The following is a 17,014-nucleotide window of genomic DNA, read 5'->3' on the forward strand; positions in this document are numbered from 1 at the left end:
CCCACCCCTCACGGACCGCGCTCTGTAGGTGCCAGCCAGGCTAGTAACCGAGGGACCGGCGGGCTCCCTCCCCGCCCCGAGGTACCCAGCGGCCGGATCTCTCCCGCGGGGCTGCGCTCCCGTGGCCGGTTCTCCTGGGCTTCTGAACCGCGCGCCACCCTCACGGGCTGAGGGGCACCGCGGCACCGGCCCCGCCCCGGTCAGGGCCTCCGGGCCGCGCCCCTCCGGCTCCCCCCTCCCCTCCTCTTCAGGCCAGCGGCTCCCTGCGCCACACCCCTCCCCTTGCAGCGTCCCCCCGCCGCCTCGCGGAGCGGGGGAATGGGCGGTCCTGGCCCTTAGCCCCCCCAGCCGCGGCCGCTCCGAGCGTCTGGCTGGCCTCCGCCCGGTGCTAGGGGCGCTGGTGGGGTCCCCGCGGCTGTGAGTGCCGATCCCGTCCCCTTCCCCAGCAGCCATGTCCGGGGTGGTGCGGACCCTGAGCCGCTGCCTGCTGCCGGCCGAAGCCACCAGCCGTGGGGAGCCGCGGCGGGAGGGCAAGGAGCGGAGCCGGGACTCGGAGCGGGAGGCGCGGCGGCGGAGCCGGGAGATCGACGCGATGCTGGCCCGGGAGCGGCGCGCCGTGCGCCGCCTGGTCAAGATCCTGTTGCTGGGCGCCGGCGAGAGCGGCAAGTCCACTTTCCTCAAGCAGATGCGGATCATCCACGGCCGCGAGTTCGACCAGAAGGCGCTGCTGGAGTTCCGGGCCATCATCTACGAGAACATGGTCAAGGTAGGGGCGAGCCCCGGGCTGGGGCAGAGGGGGCGCTGGAGCCCGGGGCCGGGGGTTGACCCTGCCACAGAAAACGGGGTGCAACAGCAGCTGGAGTTCGGGGCGACATGAGAACAGCCTTCAAGGAGGTGGGGACAAGGTTGGAGGGGACCCCATGCAGGACAAAGAGTTACTGGGCTGATGGCGTTCTGGGCCGCCATCGGGCAGCAGGCGCAGCCCTTTGGGGCTGCTGGGGTACAGGGGTTCCGTGCCATGAATGAGGGTAGCCTATAGGTGAGTTGGAGTACAGGGCCTCTTGGGTTTCTGGATTATCATCCAAGAGGATGCTCTCAAAGAGCCCAGACACCCATGGAGGGGTTCTGGAGCGAATTCTAAGACCCAGAGGAGAAGGGGGTAATAGGTATGTTCTGGGAAACCATGATGAGAACACCCTCAGGGGAGTTGGGGACCCCCATATTTGGAAGAAGGCAAGTGAGGGAGAAGAGGATCTCCACCATGAGGAGTGGGTGTTGAGGATCCTTTCCTAGAGGATGACCCTGAAGATGAGGGGGAGGTCCCCTAGATTACAGGAGTTCAAAGCTATAATTTGGGGAACACTTTTAAGCGAATAGGGGGAATCTTAACACCAAAGACTTGTGGAGATGTATCTAGGAGATTGCCCCTGGGCCTGTTGAGGACATTGAGTGATAGCTTCAAGATTAAGAGCACCCCGATTGGAACACTGGGGGAGAGGTTGGGCCTTCAGTCAATGCTTACATCTTTATTATGGAGACCCCAGTGCTCTGGGGCTCATGGTATGATGACTTCCTGGTGAGAGGATAGAATGGTTGCTGGAGTTCAGGGCCATGATGTACAAGATCGTCCTCAAGGCGTAGAGAGCTTGGGGAAATTGACTGCCCACATCTTCTGCCTGGGGGTCTTAGGTGCTCTGCATAATAACCAGGTGGTGGTCATCTTTTAGAACAGGGGTTCTCAACCTTTTTCTTTCTGAGGCCTCCCCCAATATGCTATAAAAATTTCCTGGCCCAGCTGTGCCACAACTGTTTTCTGCATATAAAAGCCTGGGCTGGTGTTAGGGGTATCAAGGAGGGCAATTGCTTGGGGGCCCCACAGCATAGGGGGCAACACAACTAAGCTGCTCAGGCTTCGGCTTCAGCCCTAGGTGGAAGGGTTCGGGGGCCCGGGCTGCAGTCCCACATGGCGGGACTTCAGCTTTCTGCCCTGGGCCCTAGCGAATCTAATGCCAGCCCTGTTGGTGGACCCCCCTGAAACCTGCTTGTGGCCACCCCAGGGGGTCCCAGATTCCTGGTAGAGAACCACAGTTTTAGAACAATCCTACAAGTGCATAAAAACTGGTCACCAAGGGAATACAAGGAGCCCTTGTGCACAGAAAAATAGATACATGGTGTGTAAAGGGGCTATTTCTTATATTGTCCATACAAATGCAGGGCTACCAAGAGGGCTTGTTCCCCTCTGAGGAAGGGTCCCTGCCTACTTTTTTTTTTTTTTTTTTTTTTTTTAAATGTATCTGTATAGGACTTTCCTCACTTCTGCATGGACCCATACTTGTGAGGAAACTTGTAGTTGCTGTGGGATTTCCTGCAAAAATCAAGGAAGGGGCCTATGCACCATCTGAGATAAGGAAAATTGCTTCCACGTCTTAAGATGTGCTTCGAAAGATAACCTTTTTATAACAAAAAGAACAGGAGTACTTGTGGCACCTTAGGGCAGGTCTACACTTACTTCCTGGTCCGGCCGTAAGCAATCGATCTTCTGGGATCGATTTATCGCGTCTTGTCTAGACGCGATAAATCGATCCCGGAAGTGCTCGCCGTCGACGCCGGTACTCCAGCTCGGCGAGAGGAGTACGCGGCATCGACGGGGGAGCCTGCCTGCCGCGTCTGGACCCGCGGTAAGTTCAAACTAAGGTACTTCGAATTCAGCTACGTTATTAACGTAGCTGAATTTGCGTACCTTAGTTCGAAGTGGGGGGTTAGTGTGGACCAGGCTTTTGAGACTAACAAATTTAGTCTCTAAGGTGCCACAAGTACTCCTGTTCTTTTTGCGGATACAGACTAACACGGCTGCTACTCTGAAACCTTTTTATAACAGCGCTCTCTTTAAGCACAAGTCGAAGAAGTGACTCTTGCAATCAAGATCTCCTTCAGAAGCTTCCCCGTCCATCCAAACTGAATGGGAAGACCATTCGTAGCTTAATTCCACTACCTGAATTGCTTTTAAGAAGCATGAGGCAAGTCACTGAAAATGGGTGGTAGGAAGGGGAGGAAAAAAGGGGTTCCCTGTGGTAGCAAGTGCCATGGGTTGGCTTTATACTCCACTGCAGGAGGAAGAAGTGGGCACATATAATGCACAAGGAGAGCTCAGGCCACAAAATCCATAGCTTGATAACTTACTTCTCTCTTTCTTCCTCTGGGGAAGAGGGAGGGAAGAGAAGAGTATCACTAGGTTTGAAGTATACCCAAAAGTGAGTAGTGTGAATCTTGGATTAGTGTGTTTATTTTGGTGCTACCTTAAACTGAGTTAAAATGATGGTAAAGAGCAGTGGAATGTGTGAGGGTAGGAAAAGAAGTGGGACAGAACTGTATGAGAAATCCTGGTTATAATTTTATCTTGCCACTCTCCTAGACAAGTGGACAGCATCTGTCTGAGTTCTTAGTGGTCGCAGTTGTACTCTCGCCTTTCAATATAGTTCATTCTTTCACCATGGATGTTGGGGAGCTGCCTGTAATTTCAACCTGGGTTTAATAGGTGGAGTCGAAATACAGTATCGTGGAAGAAACTTATTTTCAGTTGGCTAATATGTTCAAACCTAAATTCCCTCTAACTACACAGCCTCGCAGCTGCCTATTAAGCCCTCTGCAGTGGCTCATGGCTGCGGCGGGGAGAGGCGCCCTTCCTGGCCGGCCCCAGTTCAGACCTCTCGTGGTGGGGAGAGGCGCCCCTCCCTCAGCCCCAAGCTGCTGCAGTGAGAGAGGACTGGGGACTCCCCCCCCCAGTCCTCTCTCCCCACCGCAGCCTGGGGGCAGCCTGCACCCCAAACCACTCATCTCTGGCCCCACCCTAGAATCCACACCCCAGCCCTCTGCCCTAGCCCTGAGCCTCCTCCTGCACGCTGAACCCCTCATCCAAGCCCTACCCTAGAGCCCTCATCCCCAGCCAGAACCCTCATCCCCCCACACCCCAGCCCTCTGCCCTAGCCCTGAGCCTCCTCCCGCACGCTGAACCCCTCATCTAAGCCCCACCCTAGAGCCCTCATCCCAATGCACCCCAGCCCTCTGCCCCAGCCCTCTGCCCCAGCCCTGAGCCCCCTCCTGCACCCTGAACCCCTCATCCGCAGCCCCACCCCAGAGCCCTCATCCCCACAAACCCCAACCTTCTGCTCCAGCCTTGAGCCCCCCTCCCACACCCTGAACCTCTTATCCCTGGCCCCCACCCCAGAGCCCATGCCCCCACCCCAGAGCCCTCATGCCCCCCAAACCCCAACTCTCTGCCCCAGCACTGAGCCCCCTCCCACACTCCAAACCCCTCGCCCCACCACGTTAATTTTGTTATGTGCACCAATATGACACATTGGTGCACATAACAAAATTCATTCTGCGTATAGACGTAAAAAATAGAGAGATCACTGGTTCAAACTAATGTAACCATCCATTAACTCTAAATGGAAATACCTAGATCATCTAAACAATATTGCAAGCACTAAATCTCAAACATGTATTAAGTGAATTTAAACAACTGGTCTTGTGCTCCAGAATTTAAGCATTTTTAACATTATAAAATATGAATTCTGCTTGACCCTATTGCTGACAGTTGAACTGCATTTTAGCTCCTCTTTCCACACTACTCGTCAGCATTATCAAAGAGCAGTTCTGTTAAAGCTTCTAGAGTTTTGGGATCTTTGCTAGAAATGTAGTGTAAATATCTTGGATTAAATGGTCACCTTTTATACCCCAATATGATTAAATTTCTCTCTAATAGAAAATAGATTATGCCCTCCTGATGGTTTGCATTGCATTCTTTCAAATGTGCCTCTTGAAGTAGTACTTGGTCATTTTATATGGATTAAATAAAATGGCATGAGTTGGTGCAGATAGTTTGTCATATTGACTCTGATGTCATCTGGTTTGTTTCCTTTATTACTAAATCTCCCACTTCTTCCTTTCTGATCCACAGCCTCTTAGTTTTCCTGTATCTTGTTGCAAATTAAGCATGAATGCATGGTTCTTAGCCTTCTCCTCCTTGTGGGAGGTCACGGTTTAAAAACAAAATGCTGAAATAAGTAAACCTGTGATCCAAAATTTACTTTTCCATATAGCACAGGTGATGGTTCAGAGCCTTGCTAGCTTTTTCTGGCATTGTGGGGCAATCTTCAAATACGTTAGTCTTGCTTTGGTTTAAAGTAAATAATCACTGGTTAACTAGGGTTTTGCTTGTTAATCAAGGCTAAGTTTCAAAGTAACATTGAAACTTTTTGATGATTGAAGTGAAAAGCAGTAGTGTTAATGTTCTGCTTTGAGTACACAGACTCCATTACTTCAGCACACCCACCTGGAAGTGGAAAATGGATAGTACAGGAGTAACTGCTGTGGTGGTTTGTTTGTTTTTTAAGAAGAATCTCAAATGTATGGAGAGACTGAGGAAGTCTTTGCATGTTGCAAGTTTCAGATCTGGTGAATGGCTGCGGCTATTCTGTAAAAATGTTTGTTGGAGTTCCCATCTGAGTGTCAAAGAACAAACTGAATAACTGCTCTTCAAACATAAAATAACTGCTCCCATTCTTGCTCCTTCTGTCTACAATTAATGAAGGTTTAGGGACCTCTGGCTGTACTGTCACCTGGTGAGTCAAAACTCTGATGTTCCTTGTGTACGTTTATTGTTATTTTCTATTTGTTTTTGACTTTTAAAATGGAGCACCACAAAAATGGAAATGAACCAGGCTTCACTGCATGAGAAAGCAATTAAAATTACCCACTAACACCGAAGCAATGCCTGTGCCAGCATGTGTGATTACTTCAAACAGAAATCTAACAGCTAAATTCAGCTTTTAAAAAAAGCATAAAGTGTAATCTGTGGAGCTTTTTCAAATTAGTGTCCATATTGAAATGGACTAAACCAATTAAAGCTGTAAGGAGCACTGAGTGATTTTTTTTTCCAGTCCAGAACCTGAATGATTTGAGAGTGACTGAAAAGTTCATATTTGAGTAGGAAGGGACTCCAGAGAAACTGTTGCTAGATACTCCAATCCATAACTTAAGTTGTGGACTTTGAATAGAAAAGTTCCAGGATGCTGTACAGATGTGCACTCATTATGGCTGCACAAGTGAAAAGGTTTGTACTTGATCAGAGGTTTGTCTGAAACAGACACAAATTTTATGAGACAATAGAAAGGGTGGAGTTGGAGAATACCATTGAATTCAGTTGTAAATTGCACTTATGTGAGCAAGCTGATTGTTCTCCTTGACACACTTAGCTCTTTATAATACATGCAGAAAAAGCATAACCCTTATATTAGTTTGAGAATCCAGGGAGAAATGTCATCTCATTACTGGGAATTCCACAAGCTGCTGTATAAGTTGGTCTTGATCCACAATGTTTTGGGTTTGCATATGGGTGAATTCAGAAACCTGTGAGGGATTTGCAATACTTGACCTTCAACAGTCTTTCACTGTAGAGGTAAAATATTCTGGGTATTGATTCATGATTAGTGGTTTTTTGATTTGCAGTAGGTATGATTGATTCTTCATTAGTCTGTCACAGGACAATATCATTTTCTTCTCGATCATGGCAGCTGCACACCTCAAAGGGCTGATGTGGTTCTATTACAACAGACTTATCTTTATTGAATTTTCTTACATTAAAGCTGACTTTGTAATTAAAGAAAATTCAGTAGATAAGTGTTGTAATAGAACTATGTCAGCCCTTGGAAGTGTACACTTGGCTTTGTAATTAATTAGACCTTACATTGTATGATTGAATTGGTACTTAATTACTGTTACCTTCAGTCAACTCTCAATATGTCTTCAAGATATAGATTGTTTTGTAATAAAACTACCGGCATCATTGCCACCTTTACTCCTGACTTAAAGGTAAAGGGCCATTGTTGAAATTTGTTTCTGGGTGCCCTTTGCAATGCACTTGGAATAGAATCAATAAGACACTTAATAAATTGCACAATGCAAAGTTACTGTAATAAATCCCACATTCCATCAACCCTAAGTAGATCTGGATAGTTTCTTGTTTGGGTCAGGAGGAAAGTGGTCAATATAACTGACTACGTCATGGCTGACAGGATAATGAATACCATCAACAGTTACTATTGATGCTTATTTCTTTGATAAATATTCACTCTTGATCCAAAATAGCATTCAGTTAACCCATATGGGTTCACCAATCTCACAGAACATGATTAGTCTTTGGAGAGTAAAGACACAAACCTTGACATTTTCCAGTCTAAGCCTCACATTTAATTTTTTTAAACCACTTGGGAATGCAGCAGGTGGAGAAATCACCCCTATACCCAGTTACAGTTCAAACAGATTCTCTAGCCATTGAAATATGCTTGAGTGATGGCTAGCGTTGTTGCTATTAGCATAGTGAGTATGAACTTGAGACCCAGGGGCCTCCTGTGCATGTGATAATTCATTTGTTGGTTTTCAGGGGGAGGGGAGGTTTGTATGTCTAAATAAGGAGTGTCTATACAGGCTCTAAACACTCCTTTTTCTGTAAATTACAGAAACAAAATTAAAGAGCCACAGCTCTTTTACTCTTTAGCAAATCTGTTTCATCTCAAAAGCCTATGTTTGCATCATTCCATGCAAATAGAAACACCTGGCATTGTGCTCTAAAGGTCAACAGACCTGGGCTATCTTGGAGTGGGGGAAGGAAAGACTTTGCTCTTGAGGCGAAGGAGCTCCACCAGCAGTTCGCCTCCCTTTCAGATCAAGAGGAGTTCATGTTGACAGTATTGCCAACCCCAAATGTTCAAAAATCATGAGTCAGGCTCACCAAAAAAATCATGATTGGCTTTAAAATCATGAGATTATGTAAAAAATAATAGATGTGGTGTGTTTATTTGCCATCTGCCTTTTGAGCCTTTAGAGTTCACTGGGGTCACACTTTGACGCTTTTTTACAGCCACGAGAGCTAGAAACTTACTTTTTCGTTAAGAATGAAGGCTGGAATCATCACATATTCCCTTGAGTCCAGGAGCTGGGGATTTAAAAGATAACCATAATTATGAGACTCTTGACAAAATCATGAGAGATGGTAACACTGTGTCCACCTCTGTTGACTGAAACTATGGCAGTATAGTGTGAGGGGAGGGGTGGTCTCAATCCACTTCATAGATCAGAATCAGCACATCAAATTCAGAACACTAGAAGCTGCTTCAGCAATTTTCAACACATTAGCCAATTATGAGCTAGAGATCAGTCATAAGTTCATAGCACTTGATCTGTTCTGTAAAGATCCACATTAAATGAAAAAACTACTAACTTAATTCTGAAAGTTCTCAAAGGGTTTGTGCCAATCTGCACCTCTGGGTTCAGCGGTCACTCTACCTTGAACTCTAGTTGCAAGTTTCATTTGCAGCATGAAGCTTTTGTTCTGCTGCATCTCACTGGATTTCTTTGGAGACAAGAAGTCTTTTCACAGTTTGCAGACAAGCAGACGTCACTGCTGCTACAAATACAGAGATTCCGCAGCTAATCCAAATGTATCTTAATGTTTGTGTTCCCGTGGACTAAGTAAATGACACTTTCCTTTGTTCATATATTTTATTTGGGCTGGCAGTCTGGAAGAGTAGTCATCTTTACTGTTTACCCTGCTCTCACCTGGGTAGCATTGGATTAAGTATTTACATATATCGTTCCACCAGGCAAATAAAGTACTTGATGTAAGTTTCATGTTGAAGGTGAGTTAAGACTCAAATGTTAAAAGATCTTTCTGGCATTTTGGGGTATATCTCTTGTACTGAGTAACACTTCCATTCTCTAGAAGACTGTAATACTTCATCCTCAAACAACTACTTTTTCTGTAGCAATTGAGAGTAAAACATCTATTTGGCTAAGTTTTAGATATATAAAAATTGAAGTCAATGGTACTGTCTATTCCTTTCTGATTCAAACACTCCATTAAATAAGGTGGCTGTATTTTAAACACACCATTAGTGTGTTCTATGGAAAAAGCTTGTGAATTTTAACTAGGAGTGAATTCAGGAATTCAAGCAACTGCTTCAGAACACTAAACTATCAAAAATTCTTAATTTGTTACAAAATACTGTTTACCAAATACTTTATTAGTTTTCAGTATAATACAGCATGGGGAAAATGAGTCTAGTCTGAAAACTACAGCAGTTCTTCATGTTAAAGTCCAGTGTTTCAGTGAGTGATTTTGCTGAGATAAGGTCGGTGAGGTAATATCTTTTATGGGACCATCTTCTGTTGGTGAGAGAGAGAGAGAAGCTTTCAAGCTAGAGCTCTTCTTTGGGTCTGGAGAAGTACAGCTCTATGCAAGAACAAAAGCTTCTCTCTGTCAACAGAAGTTGGTCTAATAAAAGTGATTAGTTCACCCACCTTGTGTCTAATATCCTGGGACTGACATGGCTACAACAACATTGCATACAATGATGATGTTGCTTACAGTCACAGTATTGTCAATATCAAGAGAACAAAAATAACGAGATTTTAAAAACATAATTTTTTTAGTCTATCTTAACTTTTTAACTGCCCGCTACTCCCCTACCAATGCATTTGTGATAGTGTTAGGTTGCAAAGTCACTCCTAAAATACACACATCTCCCTGGCTGCTCAGATGGAGACTCCACTTAACCCCTCCCCTCCCCCCCCCGCAGATAAGGGAACTGCCGTCCATTTCCCTCCTAGTTGATTCCCTTTGATAAAAGAAGGGCTGGATGGTAAATAGTTTGAGAGCCACTGACTTAATGCATCATGATTCAGACTCGTACATAAACTTATTATGTTTAGGGTTGATGAGTTACAGATAAAGATATAAAAACTTAATCATATCAGTGATATTACAGTTCAGACTATGGAATTGGTTTAGTCTTTTGTAAGAAGGCACGCTTCCCTCCTCTCTCCCACTTCTCTGCCAAAGATGGGTAGCACTCCCACACTCCTCTGGACCCCGCTCGACTCATTTCCACACCCCATTCCCCTGCAGCCCCTTAATTTGCCTCCTGGTCTTCCTCATTCTCCCCGTCTACCTTGTACAGTGTCTCTGCTGCTTCTCACAGTCCCTGTGTCCTGTCTAGGCCACTGAACCATAGAGTTACAGCCATTTTGCACATGGGCATGACTTCAGTCTCATTGAAAACAGTAGGATGTGGCAGTTTCATTGCCACATGCAGATTGACTGTAATGAAATGGCAGCCATCTTGCTGGCTTCAGCCCCATTCACAGCAATAGGAGATGGTGGCCATTTTGAATGAGTGAAAACTCATGAGCTGGCAGCCTTTCTTCATGTTTTCATGAGACAGATTTTTTTAAAAAGAAACATGGCTAGAGTCGCGATGAAATCACAAGAGTTGGCAGAACTTCATTCATTTGTCACATCAGGTCCTAAATGTGGAATATACTATCTTAAATGGTGTAGTATAAACTATTGGCCATCTACAGTTTTTTGTATGAGGTCTGACAACTTTTTTTTAATGGCTAAAAGCCTGGAAAAGGTTATTGCTGCACTACTTCACATGTAGCTTGCTTACATTCTGTTGCCCATCCATTGTAAAGTAGGGAAATGAATCATGTTGCTAATTACAAGGGAACTGAAATGCATTTGAAGTAGCTCCTTAAGACAATTCCTAGGTCAGCTAGAGCAAACTTTAGTAATGTTTAGTTATGTAGAACTCTGGGTAATATTGCATGTTAGTAGACTTAGGTGCTTGAGTAGAACCATCAGGTTGGTGGTACTTGAGTTGTTTGGTTTCTCTCCATGTCTGTGCTGACTTCACGGACATGAGCTGGTGGTTGCCAAAAATGCTTTATTTTCCTTTGTAGTACTTCCCTCTACTTCCCTCACCTTTAATATCAGTCTATCTGTAGGGCTGTCTTCAGCAAGGTATGTGATCTTTTGGGATAATGAAAGACTTCACCCAATGGAGTACACCATTGTCTTAAACACTGAGATTTTTTCCTGTTACAACGAAGAATTAACTTTTCATGTGGAAGGTGTCTGTTAACTAAAACACTTCAATAGTTTATCTCAAAACAGTGTAACAATCTTTCCTTTCTACCAAATTAATTAATTACTTTTTAAAGTAAACATTTTTTGCTCTGTTGTTATCTAAAGAAATGTGATCAGTTACAAAAAACTCATCTTTTCTGAGAGAGGGAACTTGCTTTGCAAGTAGAAATAATCCCTTTTTTCCATGCTAATTGTTATAGCAAAATAATGAAACTGTTTTTCATGATTTATGGACCAGCACCATCTCATGTGAATTTGGATTTTTGTAGGTGAACTGGTGTGCATGACAATAGGCAAGATACAGTCCTGATTTCGGTCTTCTGTGTGTTACTGTAATACAAATACTAATAATGAAATTTTAGCTGTCAGGAGTATAACTAAAATGTTACAAAACAAGCTTTTTTTGGCTCAGGTTAGTACTGTAGCTGTGAAAATCAAACTAGATAGCACAGGACTAGTTAAAAGTAGTATCTATTGCAAATGATCAAAAAAAGCTTTTTAAAATAAAGCCCATAGGCAGCAGCAAACAGTCTGCCTCCAGGGCATTCATAGTTTGCATGTTGTATTCTAATATCTGGAGATTTCCTTATCTAATGTGTTGCAAGGTTTAGGCTTGTACCTATTTTTAAAAAAATTTCTGATCTTAGCAAAAAATCACCTGGTAGGTCAATTGAACTGGTCAGAAGTCAATTCCTAACACAAAAAGCTTTTTTGTTATGATAGTGTCTACTCTTTTTATCTGGAGTATAGGAAAGAATGCTGTAGTAATAGGTGACAAAAGAAACTCCATTTCTTCCAAGGCCTGGTCTAACTAAAAAGTTAGGTCAACCCAGCAACATTGATCAGAGGTGTGAAAAATCCACACTCCTGAATGAGGTAGTTAGGCCGTGTGGTGCTAGGTAGATGGAAGAATTCTTCTTTTGACCTAGCTACTGCCTCTCGGGAGTGGAGGGGCGGGGGGGGGTGGAGGATTACCTGTGCCAACAGGAGAACTCCTCCAATCGGTGTAGGTAGTGTCTGCACTGACGCACTGCAGTGGCACAGCCATGCTGCTGTAGTGTTTTAAGTGTAGACAAGCACTGAGCGAAAGGGTGTACCAGTATTTCTCAACTTCAGCGATTGAGCTCCTGATAAGATTTCTAATTGGTCTCAAAGTAAATGACTGAAAATAAGATTATTTCACTGTACCCCATATCTTCTGACTTATTGATAGACTTCATGGGTTCATCAGGAAATATACTGTATAGTGAAAGTAGTGCATCATGGGCATCTACCTTTTTAGAACTTGCAGTGAGAATGCTCTCAATGCTTCTGAGTTGGTGGGTGTTTTTAAGGCTAGTGAATATTTCCACCATAGGGAAAACAAACCCGTGACACACCAGGAACTGTCAAGTAGCATAACCCTCTTCCCTTTTTTTGTTTTTGTTTTTTAATGTAATCAAATCTTTAATCATTCAAATTGATCACAAAGTGAACATAAGCAAATTCAAACCTGCGATGGATCGCAAATAGATGAGGATTAAAATAAACTAGAGAAGTTGGCTGACACAAAGCTCTGCAAATTCTAATTCAAGCAGTTTTGCTATAAATCCTACTGTTTTATCTACTACGTGAAACCTTTATAACTGTAATAGATATTTAAAGGTCAAATCCTGAATATACTATTAAGTAGCCTGCTTTTAACTTATGAAATGCTAAATTCCTTTATTTGCTATCTGCTCGGGTAGTCCTCATTCTCTGTAAATACATTGATACTTTTATTGAATTACATGTACAGGGAAACCATGCGAAAGAGTAATTATCTTCAATGACCCATGATGGCCTTGGAATTTCAATTACACTTTTCTTCCGTACTTGAAACTGGGGACTCATTTTAGATTATATAAAACTACTGGTTCTTCAAGTACAGTGTTTGCATTAATAAGGGAATGTTTTCTCACACTGACTGTACTAAAAACTGGGTTTACTAGGGTTCAGATGATCAAAAGTTGTCTATGCATTCAATCAGTTATATATATTTTTAGACTTAGTTTATTTGGAGTTGCTTATTGGCTCCTTTAAGGCAGTGGTTCTCAACCTTTACAGACTACTGTACCCCTTTGAGGAGGAGGATTTGGCTTGTGTACCCCACGTTTCATCTCACTTAAAAACTACTCGCTTACAAAATCCAAATATAAAAATCCAAAAGTCTCAGCACGTTATGCTTGCTTGCTTGAAAACTTGCTTGCTTTCTCATGTTTACCGTATAATTATAAAATAAATTGTGGCCCCAGGTTGAGAAACACTGATATAGTATATAGAGCAGTATAAACAAGTCATTGTATGAAATTTTAGTTTGTACAGACTGTGCTAGTGCTTTCCATGTAGCCTGTTGTAAAACTAGGTTAATATCTAGATGAGTTAACACACCCCCTGGAAGACCTCTGTGTACCCCCAGAGGTATGCGTACTGCTGGTTGAGAACCACTGCTTTAAGGGATAGCACCATGACAAGAACACACACTAAACTCTCCAAAGCAAGAAAGAAATGGAATGTTATTGCTGAGGGTGATGGTAGAGGTATCAGCATCTTGGAGGGCTCTTGAAAGCTCAGCCACTGAAGATCTGGAAGAGACAGACAAGAGGTCACTCTATGATTGTCTTGGCAAAGGACAGTGTTATATGATATTTTGATGCATTCCAGAGTGGTGAGGATTTCTTATAGTTTATTTTCTGTGTTCCTTATCTTGAACTTTATTGAGTTGAGAGGGCCAGGTTATGTAAGAATTTTTAAAACTTGGTTATCACTTGGGTAAGTTGTAAAATCTTCTTGAGAGTTTTAATCTGGTAAAAAGCCACTTTTCATAAGTATTTTGGAGTACAGCAAATCTGCATTCTCTCAGACATAGCAGTCAAATGAACAAAAATGTATAAATGAGATCTCTCCTTACATTTGGGAAGACAAACTTTGTGACTCACTTGCTTCTGAGCTTGAGGGAATTGTAACATTCTGTGGTAATGCTGACCCACTGCATTGATACTAGAAAACATCTTTATGCCTCCTAATTCTCCTCTGATGTATGGGGTATACCAGTACAAGCCCCCAGCAAGTTGTTTATATAACTAGATGGATGCCAATTGCTATTTCCTCATTAACACTTTTGGGGACAAATTAGGAGTTCTTGCATCCCTTGTGAATGACTAAATCTAAAGGTAGCTTCTTTCACAAGGCTTTGTATGGAAATAGTAAAACACAACTAAGCAATGAAGTTATAGAAAAACCGACTAACTGGATCCAATAGAAATTCTTAATTCTTCGTTAGATTGCAGCATATTCAAGGCAGTGATATCGTCTCAATATCTAAAAGTCTGTGCAATTTGTGTAATGCACACACACCTGTTAAACGTTTGATTTTAATATACTTAAGCCATAAAATAGATGAAAAATGCCTTTTTTGAAACATAAAGAGGTTCTCATATGCAGGCATTGTGTTGGCAATTCAGAGTCATTTGATAAGGCTCTGGATGGAGTGTAGTAGCATCCCATTTTTCTCACATCCAGGAGACACATTGGAGTTCCATCAAGATGGGTTCTGATTGGGTCAAAAGCCTAGCTTCTTGAAGATACAAGTTAAAGCTTTGCAGCCTTTTTCTTCTAGTCCACTTTTTCTTTTCCTACATCCTGGCACTTCCCTTTTTCTTCAAGCTGTGTCCCTGAAGAGTCTTTATTAGGAGTCTGGAAAGAATGGCTTGATTTTGTTTTTAATGGGAGGGTCAGAGGTGGCCTGACAAACTATATATAGGGCTATGTTTCTATTAAAGTAGCTTTCTTGTTGGCCATCAGATTGTACAGGAGAGTTCAGTTTTGGGATCTTTATCCAAGTGGGATCCTTATGTGAGGTGTTTGTCCAAATGCAGTGTCTCTCTGACTTGCACCAGTATTTCTGCCTCGCCAAAAATTAGGGGGTTTTATGTAAGTCAGCCTGTTTTCCTTCTTTAGGTTCTAAGCCCTTCCATGCCCAGGAGAAACAGTTGCACACTTTAGGTGTAGCCTGAGCATTCAAATTCTGGTTAGGCAAAACTAATCATTTGATACATTTTTAGGATTATATGGGGGATTTAAAGTGGTGTAAATTAATCATATTCACTCTTTCCAGATGACTCAGGAGTTCAAGCCCATATACAGTTTATAAGTATCTTCTATTTCAGTGAGGGCTCACTCAGTGAGGCACATGGCTTCTTCCTGGGCGTAAAAGTACAGCGTTCAATTGTGCCATTCCTTCACCAAGTGGTATAAATTACATGTGTTGTGTTCATCTGATATGACCTTTGGACTAAAGGTTCTGCAGTATTCCTCTTGGTTCTTCTTCATTAAAATCCTTGAGATGGGAGGGAAATGTGCTTTCATTCTTTGTGAAAACTTGTACCTCTGGTTACTTTCCAGTTGTAATGGTTCAAGGGGCAACAGGTTCCCAAGAGAGGAGAGGTAAAAATATTACTTATAATTTTTGCCTTCTCTGAAGTGGGCACCTGGTGCTCCATGAGACTTAACCTGGGGCATCACTTCACTTGAATAACTTCCAGTTGATGGGAAAATTTCAGTCCTTCCCTTCCCATTCACTCCCATCCTCTTGTTTCTCTAGGGAGATGGAGAAATCTTGGGATTGGATTCCCTCTTATTGGGATCTTGCTTTGTCCTAAATCTTAATCTTCACTTATTGCATAGTGACTGAATATATAGATCAAAGAGAGTATCCAGGCCAAGATATGGTTAATTGCTCATTTTAATTGCAGTTTAGTCTGCCTTTTTCATCTATGGCAGATGATTAGGTAGTTAGAGGCAAGCAGTTCTTTGAACAGCTCCTCATGCTGGTACTACATTGGAGCTGGAGAGAGAAGGGGAAAATATTTTAAAAGGGGGTGGCCTGTTGTGCCACACAGAGACAAATCTGACTCCCTTTCTCTTATGTTGCATTTGTCCTATATCTGTTTCTGAAATTCCATCTTTGTGGAGGAAAAAAGTTGCAGAAGTGATAGGATTGCAGTGACTAGGTATTACTTCTCTGTCCATCTTGACAGTAGTCTTATAATCTTGGCTGACTATTTGTATTAAGTATTTGAGCAGCCTATTGCTTGATCTAAAATGACCTCAAGTTTATAACCATCAGCCTAAAGCTTCTATCCTAACAAAGGCTATGTCTACACTACAGCTGGGATTGATGCTCTGAGATCGATCCATCGGTGGTCGATTTAGCGGGTTTAGTGAAGACCCGCCAAATCGACTGCAGATCACGCTCCAGTCAACCCGATGAGAAGAGTAAGGTAAGTCGACGGGAGAGTTTCTCCCGTTGACCCCCCCCCCCCCCCCCCCCGCAGTGTAGACCTCACGGTAACTCGACCTAAGGTATGTCGACTCCAGCTACATTATTCACGTAGCTGGAGTTGCGTAGCGTAGGTCAACTTACCACGGTAGAGTAGACATAACCAACGTATAAGCCAGTGGTGGTGTACTCTTAGAACAAGGTTTCATACTTCTCTTGGCAGCCTTTGCCAGTTCTTTTCTCACCTCTAAACAAAATCCCTATAGTTTTTACTGAAATCTATTTGTAGTATCTGTTGTGCCTCCACTGTCTCATACTGTGATTGTAGTAAATGAAACCACTTGAGCAAAAGATTACTCAATGATCCATCCTTTAGGGATTCTTATATTGACTGTTTCTAGGAACTCATGCTACAGTTTCTCTGTTTCTCTCCTAGACTTGGCTTTTGAGTTATGCCTGTAGTGGCCTTTTGTCTGTAAAGGAGTACTGGAGAGGGAGTGTTCTCTAGGGATATACAGGAGGCTGGAGTTTCATAATTCAATTCTGGTCCTGACTATCTTTCTCTCACTACCTTGCTATAACTTACCCGAATTTCTTTGTATCTGTGTTTGCTATCTGTGTAATGGATGTAATAATTGGATGATATGGGTGTCAAACTTTGTTTTTAAAGCACTTTACAGATGTGTTGGATGGATTTCTTGTAGGATATGCAAATCCATTCTTGG

At 43.1% G+C, this 17,014-nt stretch overlaps 1 protein-coding gene across 2 annotated transcripts in view; it reads left to right on the plus strand.

Annotated features, from left to right (window-relative positions):
* Nucleotides 1–451: 451 nt before the first annotated feature.
* Nucleotides 452–17,014, plus strand: part of GNA12 (G protein subunit alpha 12) — a 71,168-nt gene continuing 54,605 nt past the window's right edge. For both annotated transcript variants that reach the window (XM_065411669.1, XM_065411670.1), the window contains exon 1: nt 452–766. In XM_065411669.1, the coding sequence (XP_065267741.1) occupies nt 452–766 (315 nt within the window). The remainder of the gene's footprint in view (nt 767–17,014) is intronic.

The sequence above is a fragment of the Emys orbicularis genome, chromosome 10 (assembly GCF_028017835.1).
Source record: "Emys orbicularis isolate rEmyOrb1 chromosome 10, rEmyOrb1.hap1, whole genome shotgun sequence".
In the NCBI taxonomy this organism is placed as follows: Eukaryota; Metazoa; Chordata; order Testudines; family Emydidae; genus Emys; species Emys orbicularis.